Here is a 21095-nt window from a genome sequence, read left to right as displayed (position 1 = left end):
GATAGGACTAAAGAAAATTTTTTCTTAGTTTTATTCAACCTGTATCAATATTTGAAGTCACTCACTGGTAAATATTTTAATTGTTCTGGAGGCTACCTACAAATATAATTCTTTTTAGCATTGAATCCTTTTACTTACTAAATTTACTCAAATCACAGCCCTTGTGTTATTCAGAGTTGGGGTGTGTGTGTGTGTGTGTGTGTGTGTGTGTGTGTGTGTGTGTGTGTTGTTTTGTTTTGTTTGCATTTAATACATGGTTTGTCAGGGTCATCATTTTTGCCTCTAACTTTATTTTGAAGTCTTTGTTACAGATGAAAATGTATACCTTTTACTGATACAGAATTGGGACCAGGTAAACCAAGTGCAACATTATGGTCTTTTTCTCCATGGTCTTAAATATAAAAAATATGTATAAATATTTATCTTTAGAATCTGAGTTTTGCACATATAACAGTACTTTTGCCATCTTTTTCTTTTGGATGTTTATTGATATGAACCTACAATAAGAATTTCACTATTGGAATCTACTCTATTAATAGTTTCAACTGGAACCTAGTATGTATACCTAAAGAATATTCTTGAACCACCACATTGGAAATACTTTCTCTCCCACTTAGCTGAGCCTTTGGAAGAACTTTTTATGTTTTGAAGGGAATCTTCAAAAGCGATAGAGTAATTGATGACTGTTGTAGTCCTTCAACTTTGTATTATTTTCTTGCTCTCTTTGAAAAATTTGGGCAGATTAAGAGGTATTGTTTTATTTAAATTCAAGTATAGCACCTTTCTAAAATATGTCATATTTGGCACATGTAGATTTGTGGAAGTTTTGGTCAGAAGTGATCCTTAGATGCAATAACTACAGGTCAAGTACCAAATTCATTATAATACTCGGAATTGGCATTTTTTTCAGGCTAGGTCTTCTTTGGCACTGAAAATACTGGAAACAATTGTAACTGTTATTTTTGTTCTCAGATTTTTCTGTTTATTTTTTTTGTTTTATTTTGCTTTTAGGAAAAATTTGGAAGCTTTTTCTCCTAAATGGTCCCAAATGCATCATGAAAACATAATTCCTCTATAGGGGTGCAACTCCCCTCAATGATAGCCCTTTGCTCGTCCACCACGAAGACCTGAAGGAAGGGGAATCCGTGGATCCAGCCAGGCCCTCCGGTGCCAGCAGAGTCAGGCAGGCAGGAAGTGAGAAGGAACAGGTGGGCCCAGGACCCTCATTCTGAGCCTGCCTATACCTGTGGGATTTGTTGCTTTATCCAGATGTTTTCGGTTCCAGAGCCCCCTTTCACTCTTAGCTCCCTGCTTGCTCTCTCTCTGGCCTCAGCCGAGCCCACTTCATTCCCATATTTCCTCTTAGTGCTGGGGGAAACCAGCTGTGTTCAATGCCCCAGCTCTGTGCCCTGCCCAGGAGGGAAATGAAACACTTACAGTCTGTAACTGCCCAATGTGAAGTACAGCCATCATGCTCTCATGACCCTTTCTTGGTGGCTGAGTATCAAAATGCTTACCACCCAGGGGAAGATTGGAGAGAGGCAAGTTTATTTTTTCAAAGAATACAGCATGGCTAAGGTCTGTGATGCTGTGGTCATTCGTAGCATCAGTTAAATGAAAGGTAGGGAGGAACCATCTGTTTACTGAGCAAAGTAAGCCAAAAGCAGACATCAGGGGAGATAGGTGATGGAGTGGAAATAGAGTTCAATTGAAATTCAGGAAGCTTGTGTGATAGTCCCAGTTTTGCCCATCATAACAGCAGTGTGACCTTGGGGGAGGTCAATTAACCTCTGACGACCTCACCTTCCATAGCAGCACATCAAGAGTAAGGGGCTATGGGCCGGCCTAATAGCGCGATGGTTAAGAACTCGCTTGGGATGCCAGAGGGCCCCGGTTCGGATCCCACATATGAGGGCCAGTGACACTGCCCTCTACAGCTAAGATGCTGAACAACAGCTCAACCTGGAGCTGGGCTGCCCTGAGTCGCTGGCGACAGCGTAGGCTGCAGCCCCAGTGGCAGTGGGTTGCCATGGGCTACCGTGTGTAGCCAGCAGCCAGCGTGAGCGGCCAGCAGCTGCCGTGAGCAGCCATCCAGAAGCCGGCGACTGATCTGCCTCACCCAGGAAGAGTGCAATGATGGTGCCAACTTGGGCCTGTGAAGCAATGTCCTCCACTAGACTGAAGAACAAAACGACAGCAACTTGTCTGTTCCCCTTCCCCCAGTTCCCCAGCACTGTTCCCATCCCCCCCCAATTCCCCAATAAAAATCTTTTAAAACAAAAAGAGTAAGGGGCTAGATGACAACAAGGTATTCACAAACCCAAAAGATTTTTTCTTGACCCCAATAGACCTCTCCTGCTAATGCAGACACACATCAAACACAGTTGTTTGCTCATAATAGGGATTCAATATGCTAAATTGAATGTCCATGGGCAACCTAATCAGGCAGGCAGTGCAGCTAGGGCTGCTTCTAATGTGACTCAAGTGCCCTTGAAAAAATGTCCTTTGGTCTGCCCAGCCCTGACCCCAGCTATCAGGGTTAGGATTCTTTGCTTACTTACAGAGAACAGTAACTATATCCATGCTAAAAACTCTTTGTCACACATTCAGAATACATCCTTACTGAGTAGTTAATACACTTTATTCCATGTGCAGGAAGTTTTGGGTTTCAGTTGGTTTGTTTGTAAGCTAAAATGAAGTCATTTTCCACAAAATTATTTCCTATAAATTTTGGTCATGAAGCGAGACAGTGGCCAAAGGACAAAGAGAAAAGGTCATGTCTTGAAACTAAATGGTGACAAGCATCTTGATTCTCACCCCCATAAGATCAAGAGGTTACTCCTAACGTTTCCTTAGATTCTTTCATTTATTTGAACATTCACATAAATAATAATTATTTCCTGCCAAACAGGAAGGCATTTAAGTACCATAAATTTATGTGTTTTTTTCAGAAGTTACTCACTAAGGATTAATTTACCATGTAGGAAAACTGCTATTAATTTATAGGACAATAAATGTAACTATGACCCAAGACATGGGTTCAGAAATTTTATACACATTGCAAAGAAATAAAATATTGAATTACAATAGCAAGCTCATTTCATTTTTCATTGACCCAAATAGTTGGTGCTATGAAAGCAGTGTGATTTCTATACTGTATCAATAATTCAGTAGTTTGAAATGACATTAAAAATAAAAGCATTCATTTTCTTAAAATGTTTTACTGTAAAAAAGCACTGAACAAAATCAAAGTAAAAGGATAATCTGCTATGAGGATTTGTTTGCTGGATCGAGACTATTTTTTATTAATATAAATAATTTACTAAAATAAATCCCTACTCAAAACAGTAGCATACACCTCTTTGTCTCTTCTCATTCTTTCTACATTTGACTCTCAAGCTGATATTAAGGGTTAACTTGGTTCTATTTTACAATGATCTAAAGATGCATAATATTTTTGGGTACATTAAAAAGCACTTCTTCTAGTTATTAATGGTTATTCTTAAATCAAGTAAGATTTTTCTATCAAATACATTTTTTAAATCTTTTGTATCTATACTTTAGTGTCTCTGTTTTTTCCAAAACTCTCATTATCAAAACTGTTTCACTTGGTCAACAGGTATTATTGAAACCACTATGTGCTTGGATGATTTGATTTAGTTTTCTTCATCCTTTGATATTAATTAATATGCAATTTGATGAGAATGAAATAATTTTCCAAGAAATCTCAGCAATATAAGCATAGTATTCTGGCTTTTGGTCTAAAATGATGGTTAAAATACCAAAAGCCAAGCTGTTTTTCCATTTATTGTCTCCATTTAAAATAGTTCCTTCATAGATATATCAGAATAACAGAAAGTGTACTATACTAATTGTGTGGTTTTGACCCTACTGAAACCTTTATGTGCTTGTGACTTCAAAAAAACATTCTACTTTGTCTATTCAGTTACCTATTGTTTATAGCTTGGCCTTTGGAGTTAGTGGGGCTTGGGTTTAGATCCTGATTCTGCCACTGATAGAAGATTCAACTTTAGGCAGGTTACTTGACTTTTCTGAGCCTCAATTTCTTCATTTTTAAAAGCAGGGATAACAGCATGCCTATCTTCCAGGGCTGTTTTAAGTCTGAAAAGTTGTTATATATGAAAAGGCCCAATATAACACCAGCCACAAAACATGCCTCAATATTGGTTTCCTTCTTTATTTCTTAATTTCTTCACTTCTAGTGGGTTTTTTTTCCTTTAAGATATTACTCACATGACTCCCAAAATTCCTCTATAACTGTCAAAAGCTGATTAACTCTAATTTAACCACATCTCATGTGCTAACAATAGTGAAGGTAGCATAACATTTCTCCTTTCTCGTCTATTTAGAATAGCACATGAATTGATGTTAATTCATTAGCACAGGAAAATCTCAATTATTTGAAAAATCAAATAATCAGAAAGAAGGCAATGAAAAAAGTTAGGAAGAAGTACTACTACTAATGGGGAACCCATGAGAACACCTGGTCCATATACCATAGTTAAAGCCAAAGGGTGGGGAATGTTTCTTTAAGGAATCCCCGAGCATCTAGAATGGAAATGGAAGGATGCCTTTTTCTTCATCTGGAGCCCGACAGAAATCCCCATGCCATCAGTGTTAATCAGGAGAAGGTAGGTAATGCTGCAGTAACTAGCAACTCCACACCCCTAAGGCATAATGCCACATTACATGAGAAAGGCAGGACAGCGAAGTGCTCTGTGTCACATCGTACATGAAGGACTCTCTATTCCTGTAGGTTTTCTGTGGGAAACAAGGCCTTCTCAGTCACTGCAATAGGAAAAGAATACTAGAGTGTCTTGCACTCAGCAATTAAATGCTTTGGCCCAAAATCAACATGCCACTTCCATTCATAGCCAATGGGCAGAACTAATCACACAGTCCTGCCTAACTGTAATCCTCCTGTGTGCCTGGGAGAATATATGGTAAACACTTGGGGTCTCCGAACACCATTCATGGCAAGAGGAAGCAACATCCACTGATGAATGGGAAACAGAGGCAATGGGAAACCAGGAGAGCAAAATGGACACTTCCTACACGCCCTCACCTGGGCCCAGTTTTTTCCCATGTGACACTTCTGTGATGCAGCAGAGGCAGGCCCACAAGAGTCTCACAGCCATATGAAGGCATACAGCCACTAGTATTGACTAGAAGTTGTTTGAGATGTTTGACCCCTTAGTAGATGCCCAAGATAAATGCTGATTAGGAAAAACATTGTTTACATCAACAGTGGATGCCATCCAAGAATATAATGTCTCATATCTACACATTAGAGTGGTCTTCGTAAGCCACATCACCACCCACAAAATTTAGATGAGACCTGAGGGAGAAAGGGGGGAATCCTGAATTTATCTGAGATAATCCCAGAAATGACTAGTCCTGTATTATCCAAGAGGGTTTCAGCTACAGGTGGAATGGTAGTTCAAAACAGATGTTATGTCACTTGGAGTAAAATTATACCCTCAACCATAGTTTGCAAGCATCGTGACTGGTAGACAATGATGAGTTAGTAAAAGAACTAAGGAGTTACAAAAAGACATATCTACAATGCAAGCAAGAATTTACACTAGGGTAAAGATAATCTATTTAATAAATGGTGCTGGGAATTTGGACTGACACATGCAAAAAAATGAAACTGGAACACCTCCTTACGCCATATACAAGAACAAATTCAAAATGGATTAAAGACTTAAGCATAAGACCAGAAACCATAAAACTCCTAGAAGAAAATATAGGAACTAAATTTGCAGACATTACCCTGAGCAATGTTTTTACTGATACATCCCTGTGGGCAAGGGAAGTAAAAGAGAAAATGAACATATGGGATTACATCAAACTTAAAAGTTTTTTCACAACAAGTGAAACCATCAATAAAACAAAAAGGAAGCCTACTGAATGGGAGAAGATATTTGTCAACAATATATCTGATAAAGGGTTAATATCCAAAATTTATAAAAAACTCATGCAACTCAACACCAAAAACACAAACAACCCAATTAAAAAATGGGCAGAGGAAATGAAGAGACATTTCTCTAAAGAGGACATACAGATGGCCAACAAGCATATGAAAAAATGTTTAACCTCACTAATCATTAGGGAAATGCAAATAAAAACTACAATGAGATACAACCTTACCCCACTCAGAATGGCTATCATCAATAAATCAACAAACAACAAGTGCTGGCAAGGTTGTGGGGAAAAGGGAACCCTGGTGCACTGTTGGTGGGACTGTAGATTGGTGCAGCCACTATGGAAATCAGTATGAAGATATATATATATATATTCCTAAAGACTCCACCAAAAAACTGTTAGAACTAATCAACAAATTTAGTAAAGTGGCACAATACAAAATCAACATACAAAAATCAATTGTGTTTCTATTAACAAGCAATGAACTACCTAAAAAAGAAATTAAGAAAACAATCCCATTAACAGTAGCATAAAAAAAGAATGAAATACTTGGAAAGAATTTAACCAAGGAGGTGAAAGAATTGTACACTGAAAACTATAAAATATTAATGAAAGAAATTGAAAGACACAAATAAATGGAAAGATAGCCTGTGTTCACAAACTGGAAGAATTCATATAGTTAAAATGTCCATAGTACCCAAAGTGATCTACAGGTCTAAGCAATGTTGATATACAGAATCAAAATTCTAATGGCATTATCGTAGGAAGAAATAAAGCAATGCTGAAATTCATATGGAACCACAAAAGACCCAAATAACCAAAGCAATCTTGACAAAGAAGAACACGGCTAGAGGCATCACACTTCCTGATTTCAAATTATATTACAAAGTTATAGCAATTAAAACAGTATGGTACTGACATAAAAACAGACATGTAGACCAACGGAACAGCGTAGTGAACCCAGAGATAAACCCATACATATATGATCAACGAACCTATGACAAAGTATCAAGAACACAAAATGGAGAAAGGACATTCTCCCATAAATGGTGCTGGAAAACTGGATATCCATATGCAAAACATTGAAATTGGACCTATATCTTGCACCATACACAAAAATCAATTCAAAGTGGATTAAAGACTTAAACTTAAGATTTAAAACTATGAATTTCCTGGAAGAAAGCATAGGGGGTAACCTCCTTGACATTACCCCTGACAATTATTTTTTTTTTTAATTTGACACCAAAAGCACAGGCACCCAAAACAAAAATAAACAAATGGGATTACAGCAAACTACAAAGCTTCTGCACAGTAAAGAAAACCATCAACAAAATGAAAAGGCAATCTACAGAATGGAAGAAAATATTTGCAAACCATTTATTTGATAAGGGGTTAATGTCCAAAATATATAAAGAACCTCTACAATGCAATAGCAAAAACAAGAACAAACAAACAAACAAACAAAATAAATAACTCAATAACTCAATTAAAAAACGGGGAAAGGACTTGAACAGACATTTCTCCAAAGAATACATACAAATGGCCAACAGGTATATAAAAAATATTCAACATGACTAATCATCAGGGAAATGAAAATCAAAATCACAATGAGATATCACCTCATATATGTGAGAATGCCTATAAACTTAAAAAATGAATAAATAAGAAGAACTAAAAAAAAAGAAAATAGAACAACAAAAAAAAAAGATTAAAAGTATTGTCAAGGCTATGGAGAAAAGGAATCTCTGGTAGACTGTTGGTAGGAATGTGAACTGGTAAAGCCATTATGGAAACAGTATAGAGGTTCCTTTAAAAATTAAAAATAGAACCACCATATGATCCAGTAATCCCATTTCTGGGTATTTATCCAAAAGAAATGAAATCAGTATCTTGAAGAGGTAGCTGCACTCTCATATTCATTGCAGCATTATTCACAATAGCTAAGATATAGAAACAACCTAAATATCCATGGAGAGATGAATGGGTAAAGAAGATGTGGCATATATATATATATATATATATATATATATATATATATATATATATAAAAGATATATATATACACAATAGAATATTATTGAGCCTTAAAAAGAAGGAAATCCTGCCATTTCTGGCAACATGAACTTAGAGGACTTTATGCTAAGTGAAATAAGTCAAACAGAAAGATAAACACTGAATGATCTCACTTATATGTGGAATCTAAAACAGTCAAACTCATAGAAGCAGAGAGTAGAATGGTGATTGCCAGGGGCTGGGTTGGGGAAGGTACAATAGGGAGGTGATGGTAATAGGGTATAAAGTTTTTGTTTATACAAGGTAAGTTCTGGAGATCTGTTATACAGCATAATGCCTATAACTAACAATACAGTATTGTATACTTAAATTTTCTAAGATGTTAGATCTTATGTAAAGTATTCTTACCACAAAAGTAATAGTAACAAAGGAAGTATGAGGAAGTTTTGGAAGGTGATGGATACGTCCATGGCCTTAAGAGTGATGATGATTTCATGAGTGTATACTTATCCCCAAACTCACCAAGTTGTTACGTTAAATATGTGCAGCTTTTTACATGTCAGCCATTACCTCAATAAGTCATACCTTAAAAACAAATAAAAAGAAAGAGAATTCAGGGCTCAGATAGAGCAGAACTGAGAAGAAATTGCCCTGTGACCAATTAAAGCACTGTTTCCACTACAACCCATTATCTCCTTGCTGTCAGGATGATCTTTCTAACCCAAATCCCATTCTTCCATCTTCCATATACAACCCTGATTAGATCATATTCTCCTTGTAGGATAAAGTACAAATTTTTTAGCATAGTGTAGTGCCCTGGCCTCTTTCTTTATCTTCATGTTTTCCCATATCAGTTATTTTGAATATTCTATAGTTCTCTGACACACTTTTTCTTCACACCTCCATGTGCTCTGATTAAATGAGCACATGCATCACCCCACCAGCATTCATGCTACTAGCACCACCACTATAATCTTTATTATCACCATTAAACCCATCAACACCACAGCCTGTCATCACTATCATCAGCAGTGTCATCTCGACTGCAACCACCATCACCAGCACAATCACCACAATTCCCCCCATAACCCCCACCACTGCCACCACCACTGCCAGCACCACCAGGAGCAATTCCACTGTCACCACCAGCACCCATTTGACAAAGTCATCTTTTAAAAGACTTGGTTTTAAGGGTTAGCTTCTCTATGAATCTACAGCTTTATCCTCTGTGTCTTCAATGAACCCTATTCAACAGCCTTTTTGAAAATGTGATCCCAGAAACATTTTCCTCCTGATATTAATGTGTACAAAATTACCTTCATTAACACCTGTTTCCATGTGGTGTGAACTAAACCTTAAATATTTTTCAAAAACAATGCTTTCAGACAGTATAAATAACAGAGAAAATACAGTTTTCATGCCTTTGTATTAATAATTTTAATAGATTTACTGTCCTTTTAGTATATATTTTAAACTATGTTGTTTTGAAAATCTTATGTGTTGGAATCATTTATTTATATTTAAAATGGCACTTTCCTCTATTTTATGTATTAGTATTTAGACTATGTCATTGTTTAAGGAGGTTACACACACACACTCACGTATGTGTATATATAATCTCTTTAAACATTGATGTAGTCATATATATCTGTCTCTGTGTGTGGGGGGGATAGCTTTTAGTATTTGACTACGTATAAGGATGTTTTTTCTAGCCTTCATGGCTACAGGTGAAAAACAAAAAGGAATGTGCCAGTGAATGCTCATATGGCAATGCACTCTCAACTCAATGCCAAGGGGGAAACAGTTGCAAAACCAGTGGGGTAAATTTTCTATTTTTTAGAGTTAAATCTGTAACTTAAGTGTTGGAAAATTCATTTTTTCATTAAATCATTTATTGAAGTAGTATTTGTGCAGCTCCTATTATGTCAGGTGCTGTGCTAGACACTGAGAATAAGTGGTAAACAAGACTGACATGGTCCTTATCCTAAATGTAGATTCCATTCTATCGGGGAGAAACAAAAGAATTACAACTTATACTGACTGCTGTGAAGAAGAGGGGCAGAAAGGTAATCCAGAAAGTCCTTTCTGTGAATTGAAAGATGAGAAGGAAGTAAGCTAAGGGAAGAGAGGAGGTAAGAGCATTCTAGGAAGAGGGTATAGTATAATACAGAGGCCCTGAGGCAGAAAAGTTTTAGCATGTTTGAAGAACTGAGAAAAAAGCAGAGCTGAACACAATAAGATGATAAGTCTCAAATATCTTGGCACATCCTGGATTTGGCAGAACCTTATAAAGCCATGGTTGGAAGTCTGGATTTGATTATCTGGCCACTGAATTAAGAGGTGTTAAGCAGGGGAAACTGACATGATTTATGTTTTAAGATATACTGGCTTCGGACCTGCTGAGTGGCGCATTGCTTAAGAGCTGCCTTGGGACACCAGCTCTGAGCAGCAGGGACCCGGTTCGGATCCCACATGAGGGCCAGTGATGCTGCACCCTCTACAGCTAAGATCTTGAACAACAGCTCGACCTGGAGCTGGGCTTCCGGGAGTCGTGGGTGATGGCGTAGGTTGCAGTGGGGCTCGCTGGCAGTGGGAGTGAGCTTTCGTGAGCGGCCATGAGCCACCATGAGCCGCCGTGAGTGGCCGTCCAATGGCCTGCAAGTGATCTGCCTCGCCCAGGAAGAGAGCAATGATAATACCAACTTGGGGCAGTGAAGCGACGTCCTCCACAACTAGACTGAAGAACAAAATGACAGCAACTTGTCTGTTCCCCTTCCCCATTCCCCAATGCTATTCCCCTCCCCCAATTCCCCAATAAAATCTTAAAAAAAAAAAAAAGATATACTGGCTTCTGTGAGGAGAATGGGCTGGAAAGGGAAAAGAGGACAGCAGTTAGGTGGGTGTTGTAGCCCAGACAAAAGATGAAGGAGTCCAGGTACACGTGGTGCCTGTGGAGATAGAGAGGTCAGTTATGAACTTCTCTGACTTATCACCAACCCTCAGAACCATCCTGCAAGGGAAGCGCTGTTAACAGCACAGAGAAGTGGCTTATTCTAACTCATACAGTCAACTGGAGGCTGAGGCCAGGCTCAGTCCCAAAATGAATTCCCCAGCCCTGCTCTCTCCACTGCACGTCCTGCCCCTCACTGCCTGTGGAGGGCTCCCTGCAGCACCTCAACTTCCTGTTCCCAGTGAGCGGCTGGGTAGGGGTATACTCTTTCCCTTTCTCCGTCCTCAGAATATAGGTGCCCATCCTAGGGGACCTGTGACCATTCAGCTGGCAAATAATGGTAAGAACATCCCGCAGGTTTTTTCCAGGCCCAGTTCTAACCCCTGCCCCCTCTGCCCACTCTCTGCTCTCTCGGCCTAATTATGACGACTGAGGTCCATGGATTACAAGAGCACACAGCCAGCGCATTAGGCCTTACACAACCCCAGAAGATTCTTTGCTCCAATTACCAGTGGATAAAAATAAAGTTTTCATGCTCAGCCACCTCTAAAACCTGTCACTGGGAATAAGGATTATTATTCTAATCATCTTACTTGATGACTGTGAGAAACACACTAACATTTCAGTTTTTGCCCTAATTACCTCCCAAAGGCCCCATCTCCAAATACCACCACATTGCAGGTTAGGACTTCAGCTTATGAATTTGGGGGCGGGCGAGACACAATTTGGCCCATAAGCACCAGGTGATACTATAAACTTGGAGGGCTTCTAATTTTCCCTTCGTCCAGTTATCATATTCCATGATGCTCTATTTCAACATTCTGATACTCAGGATGACTTTCAACATAAGTGACGTTCTGCTAGGTACATTTAATCAGGCTTCACTAAGACAAAATTTCATGACTTCTCAAATCAAGCACAATCAATTTAGAGGCAGGAAAATATCAGAGGTCCAGAACAGGTTAATTTACTTATTAATATATATTAATAAGTAATGGCTGAGATTTGAGTTGCCTGTCAGCCTAGGGGTACATGTAATCTCTGTGAGAAATTTGAGTTTCTCATAAATGGTGTTGTTTCATGCTTCTCAGATAATGAAGTTAATGGAAGAACTGAGTCTTTAGAGCTCATTGTAGAAACTGGTGATGCGTGCAGTGGGTACCGCCTGGGTTCTAGCCCTGCTTCTGCAACGTATTAGCTGTGTGACTTCACAAAGCAAGAAACAAACTGAGGAGAATGACAAGACTTGCCAAACAGAAATGATAAAACATCCCCTGAATCTGACCAGAGCACCAAAAGGCACCAATACTCATGCTGCAATTTAAGACAATGCTGTGATAATCACACTAGACCCTCACCCTCTAGAATGGGTCGAAGTCCTTGGTTTCCCAGAGTTACCATAAAATCGTCATTTCAGAGCTGTTCCGTAGGAGCAGTTGACCTTTTCTGCTTGCTTTGTGCACGTGGCTGCTCCCAGTACTTCTTTAAGATCCGAAATATGATGACCAGAGGTAAAGTGTGTCCCTAAAAAGAGAGTACTCCTCCAAACTCAGTCATTCATCTCAAACATCACTTAGAAGACTGTTATCAGGGAACTTCATTAACCTTTTTCTCCTCAAAGTAAAAGGTTCTTAAAGGGTTCACTCTTTAATGGTAGCAAAACAAGCCACTGTTTAGCCTCTTCTGAAATGTGAGGGTGCTTGGCAGGTGAGAAAAGGGGAAAGGATACTGACTTAAACAGAGATATTTTCCCTTCTTCTGACTCTTGCTGCTTTGTTTCTTTACAGAAACAACTAAGTAATCAGTCATCCAAGAAGTAAGCAATCCTAGAAAGATGATCTTTAACAGGTAAAGGCACAGCACCAGTTTAGAAAATCAGCTGCAGGAGGTGGTAAATTCTGCGTACATTCAGGGTAGCAAAGCTTTGAAGTGAAACCTAAGATGTTGGCCCAACCTGAAGACAATTTGCCTGGCTCAGGAGAGAGTGGGCTGCCCAGCGGGGTGGGGGAGAGCAGGGGGCTGGAGGAGGGCGTGTGGGGAACCTCGGGATGTGGAACGGGAAGAGTGGCCATGGTCCCACTCTGGGTAGACTGCATCTGCTTTAAAAAGAAAACAAATAGGGCTGGCCGAGTGGCGCGATGGTTAAGAGCTGGCTTGGGACGCCAGAGGGCCCCGGTTCGGATCCCACATATGAGGGCCAGTGACACTGCCCTCTACAGCTAAGATGCTGAACAACAGCTCAACCTGGAGCTGGGCTGCCCGTGAGTCGCTGGCGAAGGCATAGGCTGCAATCCCTGTGGCAGTGGGTTGCCATGGGCTACCGTGTGTAGCCAGCAACCAGCATGAGCAGCCAGCAGCCACTGTGCGCGGCCGTCCAGAAGCCGGCGACTGATCTGCCTTGCCCGGGAAGAGCGCAATGATGGTGCCAACTTGGGCCAGTGAAGCGATGTCCTCCACCACTAGACTGAAGAACAAAAGGACAGCAACTTGTCTGTTCCCCTCCCCCCAATTCCCCAGCATTGTTCCCATCCCCCCAATTCCCCAATAAAAATCTTTAAAAATAAATAAATAAATAAATAAATAAATAAATAAAAATAAGATAGCTATCAAGTCACTTAAAGCTCCAGGAAGAGGCTGCACTAACAGCTAAGCCATCCCAACACCAGCCTCGGCCTCCAGGCCAGCTCAGCGGCTTCCTACCCAGCAGACGGTGGTATAGTGAACTGGGCTGAATTTGCCCCCCAGCATTCATGTTGAAGTCCTGACCTCCAGTACCTTAGAACGTGGATGTATTTGGAGATAGGGCCATTAAAGAGCTCATTAAGGTTAAACGAAGCCAAGAGGGTGAGGTTCTAATCCAATAGGACTGGAGTCCTTATAAGAAAAGGGAGGGACACCAGGGGTGCACGGACCCTGAGGCAAAACCGTGTGACAATGTGGAGCGGAAGTAGCCACCTGCAAGCCCAGGAGAGAGGCTTCAGGAAAAACCAAACCTGTAACACCTTGATCTTGGCTTTTCAGCTTCCAGAACTGTGAGAAATGAATTTCTGTTGTTTAAACCACCCGGTCTATGGCATTTTGTTGAGGCAGTCCTAGCAGACTAATACGTCTAGTGGGAACTAATCTCGATCCAAAAAGGTAGCCATTCAGGAAATATTAATACTTTATTTTTCTATAGCTCAATTTACAAGTAATTTCGGAATCTAACCTCCCATCTCAGGCAGTGTAGCACTTAACTTCAGGCCACCCCAGGCTCCCCCAGTGGCTAGGCATAGGGACGGGGAGGCAGGGGCTCTTTCTGGCTCTTGAGCCTTATGACATACTATGTCCATGTTGGACCTTCAGGTTGGGATCTCTGTGAGCCTGCAATAGTCCCATCAGTCTAGATGCACCATTACATGGTTTTTCTCTTTCTGAGGTCACACCACCTCCCCTTGATACTGCCAGGAAGCAAGGCCTGGGACTTGACTGTTATACAGGGTACAGAGGAGGCGCTGTCTAAATAGCAGGAGGCCCAGCTCCTCTCTCAACTTCTGGTCAAAGCTCTCGGTCTAAAACCCCAACTTTCATTGTATGAGGTCAAATCTACAGACGGGGCTGAGACACTGGCTATCTCTTCCACACCCTAATTATAGTTACAGTCTGGAGTGCTCTGGCCTTGCTACTTAAAATAAGGACAACAAACAAGTAGCACTGGCATTGTCTGGGAGCCTGTTAGAGCTGCAGAATCTCAGTTCCCACCCTAGAATTAGGTACTTCATTTGATCCCAGACGCCAGGGGATTTTTATGCACATTAAAATTTGAGGAGTAGTGGTTTAGAGCAATGATGCTCTAACTTTATCAGGCACCAGAATTATCTGAGGGGCTTAGGGAAGCACATGCCTCAGCTATATCCCCAGACTCTGATCCAGCATGTTTGGGGGAGGAGGAGAGAATGGATTTTGCATTTCTAACAGTCTCCCAAGTGATGGTGATGCTACCAGTCTGGGGACCACAGTTTGAGCAGAATTGATATGGAGCATATAAGACACATCAGTGCTTCATAAGTTACAAGACCTCTGGTAACCTTTCCTGACTATAGGGTTGTCGGAAAAGTCATGACATATTTTTTCTGTTTTTTGTTGCAAAAATGTGTCGTGACTTTCCCGGCAACCCAATATTTTAATATTAGTTAAGGCTGTCCTGTCGTAACATTTGTGGAGCCCAGGGCAAGGGTACAAAAGGATTTCCGTGTGCCATCTGTGTATATTTAAAGTTATAAATCAGACTGAAAGAAAAGGGGTTTTAAAATGTTCTGTTCTCTGTCTTCACAAATATGCCTTCATGATAATGTGGAAGATCAGGATCAAAGGGACAATTCTCAGGATCCTCAAAACGCCATTCCTGTCCTTATGCAGACTGCCCCTTTCCTTTCCTATCACCCCCATCCTGGAAAGACTCAAGAAATGAGCTCAGCACCTTTGGAATAGGGAATTCCAACACCCCAGGAGCTCAGAGGAATGGGTCTGGAAGAGAGTCACAGGCTCCCCGGTGGCATATCACATGGCTTCATGGACTCCTTGCACAGGGGTGTGGCGAGGCCAGAGAACGGACAGGATGGGGCCCTTTAATGCAGGACTCAACATGGTCAAGTCTAGGAGTAATACAGATTAGAAAGCCTGGGGCAGGCTGTAGGTTTTAGATAATATTCTTAGAGTTACAAGACTGTTTAGTTACAGACAAGGAAGTCTGTAAGATATCATGCAACAGTTGACCTACTAAGTTCTATGACTGTCAGTGTGGTCTCCAGACCAGCCGCTTCATTCTTTATGGGCTGTTGTGTCCCTCCAACATTCATATGTTGAATTGCTATGAACAGATTTGTAGATGACAAAGGGCCTCCGTAAAAAATATGACAGAAAGCAACCTCACAGGGTGATCTAACTATAAATTCCTAACTGTGCAGGTCATGGTGGGCAGTCATACCCCAGGACTATAAAAAGGTTTAGCTTTGCCCTAAAGAAGCTCTGTCCATTGTTCTTGTACACCTAGGTTAACACACCTGTGAAATGCCAGAGTAATTCTCTTTCTCAGTCCCCTCAAGAAGCATCACCACCTTCAAAGGAGCACACAATCTTGTTTATTATCCTGTAATCAAATTATAGAGATTTCCCACCTTTGTGTAATCTTCCTTACACCTCCTCCTTAATTCCAAATGTATAAGAAGAACTGCAAAACTGTCATTTGCCAGAGCATTTGAGATGTTGCTTCCTGGCATGTCTTCAGTTTGGCTCAAACTCAAATAAACTCAAAAAAATTTTCTACAAGTTTGAACATTCTTACGTCGACAGAATGTTGGTAGAAATATGGACAGTGAAGACCATCCTGGTGAGATTTCAGACAGAAATGAGGATCCGATGATTGGAAAACGGAGGAATGGCAATAGACGATCCTTGTTATAAGGTGGAAAGAACTTGGCATGGCTGAACTGTGTTCTCGTTTTTTGTGGAAGGTAGAACTTGCAAATGATTAAGTTGAATATATAGCTGAGGAGATTTCTAAGCAAAGTGTTGAAGGAGTGGCTTGGTTCTTCCTGACTTCTTACAGTAAAATGCAAGGAAGAGATAAATTAAAGAAGGAACTTTTAAGCAAAAAGAAATCAGAACTTGGAAATTCTAAAAATTCTCAGCCTATCCATATTGGGGGGAAAAAATGAGAAAGATTGTTCTGAAAAGAATGCTGCAGATGTGGCTTTTTATCATTTGATGAAGAGATCATGGTATAACTCATGAACTTAATCAGTCATCTCCCCAGAAGTCAGGAATAGAGATGAGATTATACCAGCAGAAACACTACCAGCTGGGACTAAAGGGGACAGGAAAAAGAGCGGGGGAGCAGAGAGAATAAAAGGAGGCTGTCAGACTTCTGGGACTCCACAGGAGTAAATAATGAGGATAGAGATATCCAGCTGCAAACACGCTCTATTCTTCAAGAGAAGGAAAGATTGACTCTAAAGGAGATTCAAAGATCACCCAAGCACCCCTCTCGCCACAGGCCCAGGGCTCAGAGCTGCTTCCTCCTTAGTTTCAGAACGGGGGTGACTTGTGGAGCCAAAGAGGTGGCCCCTGCTGAGGTATGGTGGGAACACTGCCACCCCAGTGAGCCTAGAGGGCAGAGCATCAAACCAAAAAGGATTATTCTCAAGCCTCAAGGTCTCATGGAATTTGTGTTGCCAAGGTGTGGACTTGCTTGGGATCCATCATTTCCTTTCCCCTTCCAATTTCTCCCTTTCAGAATGCAAATTTCTATTCTATACATGTCCCACCATTGTATTTGGGAACTACATAATTTGCCTGGTTTCACAGGTTCACAGTTGCAGAGGAATTTTGCTTCAGATTAAATCATACCCCAAGTCTCACCTGATTTAAATATTTAAATAAGACTTTGGACTTGAGACTTTAGAGTTGATTCTGGAATGATTTAAAACTTTTGAGGGCTATTTTGGATGGAATAAATATATTCTGCATGTGAGAAGGGCATGAATTTGGGGAAGCCAAGCCAGAATGTTATGGACTAAATGTGTGTCCTTCCCAAAATTCATGTGTGGCAGCCTTAACCCTCACTGTGATATTTGAAGATAGGGCCGTTGGGAGGAAACAGAGGTTAGATAAGGTCATAAGGGTGGGCCTTCATGATGGCATTCATGCCCTTATAAGAAGACACAGCAGAGAGCTTGCTCATGTATTCTCTCTCTCTCTCCTCCATGTGAGAACAGGAAGAAGGCAGCTGCTTGCAAGCCAGAAATAGGGTCCTCACCAGCAACTAAATTAGCACCTTGACCTTGGACTTGCCAGCCTCAAGAACTGTGAGAAAACAAACTGGCGTTTAAGCAACTCACTCTATGGCATTTTGTTATGGCAGTCCGAGTTGACTCATACAGACCTCCACCTGGGCACCTGTTAGAAATGCAAACCCCTGGGCCCCACCCCAGACCTTCTGAATCAGAAACTCGAGGTTTGGGCCCCAGACCTTCTGTGTTTTAACAAGCTCTCCAGGGATTCTGATGCTTGCTTCCACTGCTCGAAGCACAGTTTTTATGCTTTTATGTTCCTCCATCAGGAACAATTCGGAAAATATTTTTTATGAGCCCTCAGCTTTGAACTTCTTAGAACTGAATGTGCTCCTTATTCGGTTATCAGCAGGATCTTGATTCTCCATCAAGGTTATGAATACAAAACGAGGCTGCTGATATAACATGTGTTAAATTGATGTACCTGGTTAAAAATATCCAAAAAGTCAATCTATCTCCAAGAATGTTCAGATGTGTCTGTTTCAAAGAATTTTTTATTCATATTTTTGTCTTTAAAATTATGGTGATAAGGCCTTAGAAAAGGGTTACTAAAAAGCACATTTTAGAAAGACATGTCTCTTTTTAACTTACCAAATTTATATTCACATAAGCATAAAAATCACATGAGAATATGACAACTGCTTATTGCTTCAACCTCTTTCCTGAGCTTCTTGGGAGTAATGCCTCCATAGTAATATTTAAATGGGGAGGGAGTTGGTATAAAAATATTAATTGGACTTAGTACACGGATTTAGGTAACCACAGCATGGCAAGCTTTTGTATATGCCCTGTGAGAAGAGTAGGAAATGGAAGTCATACATCTTAATCCATATGTGAAAGAGTCCTTACACACCTCGTGTTTTATTCAATCATCATAGAATCTTAAGGTTGGTAGCATTATCTCCATTTATAAATGAACAAAAATATAGAATCAGATAGCTGGTATATGTATACATACGTATGTATACATATACATATATGTATACATATACCAGTTATCTGATTCTATATTTTTGTAGGAAATTTGGTCAGTCAATACAGGTTTTGGGATTTGAATCTAAGGTTGTCTATTGCCAAGGAAAGCCTCTATATTCCCAAAATATCACAAAGCTCCTTACACTTTTGGAACCTACATTACATTCTTACAGTTGGAACATCTCTGAAAAAATATCTGCAATATTTCAGTTGCTTACTTCAGGTTGTCATAATTTTTGCTACACTTGCTATAAGAATCTCCTAATGCATCTTCAAATCTCTAGATGGTTTGCCCACGTGCCACTGCTAGAAGTAGTTCTCTGAAAAATAAATCAATCATGTCACTCCCCCAACTAAAAATGCACACTTCAGCCTTCAAGATTAAGCCCAAACTCCTTGACATGCCCAATTTGCCATCTGCCTACATTATCAACACCCTCTTACGTCACTTTCCACAACTCAACGCTTCTACAGGAAGACTGCTCTACTCTCACCAAGCCATTTATAATCTCTGCTCACATCAGGTCTCTTGCCTCTTTGCCCTGACACACATTCTTCCTTGTTCCCAGAATGCCCTTCCAGATATTTTTTACTTAACCAGTTCCTATGTGTTCTTCCAGGCCGTCTTGCAGATGCGCCTGTTCTCAAAAGCTCCCCTTAACCTTCACAGTCTGATTTGAGTGTTTCTGCTGTCTTGCTATTCCTCCTGTCATGACACTTACAATGGTATATTGGAATTGGGTACCTGTACAATGCTTCATCTTAGCACTTCCCAGCCTAGGACCACTGACTAAATCAGCTATGGTTTTCTGGTGCTGGTCCACCGTGGCTAGACCTCCTGCAACCCTTGACATTGCCCCCTCATGTTTGTGGGAGTCCTTGTGGGAGTCTCCAGGTCCTGCCTGGAGACTATTTCCAGTCTCTGCCTCCAGACAGCTGCCACTCTTGGGCTACTTTTTTTCCTACTACTTACCGCTGCTGCTGAACCTGCTGGCATCCATTTAACCTTCCACGTCCTTCCTCAAGTGTGATAGAATCTATACAGTGCCAAAGTAGGCCAAAGATATTGCTCCTATTAGAGATTTTTTTGTGAAAACAGTTTTTTCTATTTTATTTTGTTTTTCACTTATAGCTCCCACTCTGCCAAAGCTTTGGATATCCAGAGGGTAAAGGAGGTATGGACACTGTTTCACTCTCAAAGCCATTTTTCCACTTTGGTGACAGAACCATAAATTGGGGCATATCTTGTCCTAAATCTTTATCCTTCAGGAGTAGTTCTTCTCCAGTAGGTTTCTTATTTCCACATGCAAATAGACTCCTAGTTATCCTGTCCCTCTGGTAGTCTAGATTTTCCCAGAAAGCTCCAAATCCCAGAGATAAATTCAATTTAGGCTCAAATTGATTATCCCCACTACTCTTTCACCCATAGTGCTAGATACTGCATATGAAAAATCAAATAGGAGATGGCTGTTATTTCTCTAAATTGAAGATACTATTATAATTGGTTCTTTCATGGAAAGAAAAAAAAATGTACACCTTCCAGAGCTCCCTTTTTAGTAAGAGAGAAAAGTCAAGGAACCCTAGTTGTTCTGCATAAGTGTGTGCCCTGAGCTTGGCTTTCATTGGTTTTCTTGCTTCTCCCAGTCCTGGTAGGCTTGCCTTCTAGAGAAGGGATAATAGATGAGGCTGATGGAACTCAGAGCTGAACACCGTGAGGCACTATGGTGGTCAGACAGTAGTTAAACCTCCCTGGGGAAAAAAGATGCATACATACATTGTAGTTTCCAAGCACCCTCAAACAGCTAAAAATCCTCCTGAATCTAGCATTTTACTCAGAGTACTAATTTTGGGGCAGAGCTCATTTGGTTTCCTAGAAAAGACCAATGAGAATTTGGCCAATGGCCTCCAAAGAAACCTGCTTTTTTGCTGCCCCCGTTTTTTTAAACTTTATTGAGGAGCAATGTGTTTTTTCCAGGACCCATCTGCTCCAAGTCAAGTCATTGTTTTCAATCTAGTTGTGAAGGGCACAGTTCTCTGGCCCATGTGGGAATCAAACTGACAACCTTGGTTTTATGAGCCCATGCTCCAACCACCTGAGGCAATTGGCCACTTGAAACCTGCCTTTTTGAGAAGGGGATGAAAACCATCAAATTTCTTTCTTTCCTTTCAGAAGTGGCACTTTTGCTAGATTCAGGGCATTCTACCCTGATGCGTGTCTACCTAAGGAAGTCCTAACCCAGAAAGTTCTAGCCTAAAACCATAAAGTTTCTGTGGTCAGCTAATTTGAGAAAGTCTATTTATCGGAAAACCACTGGCTGAAAGTGAAGTGAGAGAGCTCTGTGGCAGGATTCAGGAAAGAGAAAACTTATTTTCCCCCA

The 21095-nt window shown here is 40.6% G+C and overlaps 1 protein-coding gene across 1 annotated transcript in view; it reads right to left on the bottom strand.

Annotated features, from left to right (window-relative positions):
- LOC109373096 (nibrin-like) overlaps nt 1–9048 on the bottom strand; it is a 30400-nt gene extending 21352 nt beyond the window's left edge. Inside the window, 1 exon segment of the mRNA XM_019626695.1 lies at nt 8904–9048. Within this exon segment, the coding sequence (XP_019482240.1) occupies nt 8904–9048 (145 nt within the window).
- Nucleotides 9049–21095: the final 12047 nt, after the last annotated feature.

The sequence above is a fragment of the Hipposideros armiger genome, unplaced genomic scaffold, assembly GCF_001890085.2.
Source record: "Hipposideros armiger isolate ML-2016 unplaced genomic scaffold, ASM189008v1 scaffold_16, whole genome shotgun sequence".
Taxonomy (NCBI): Eukaryota; Metazoa; Chordata; class Mammalia; order Chiroptera; family Hipposideridae; genus Hipposideros; species Hipposideros armiger.
The sequence above is the reverse complement of the archived record's forward strand: the minus strand, read 5'-3'. Positions and strand labels throughout refer to the sequence as shown.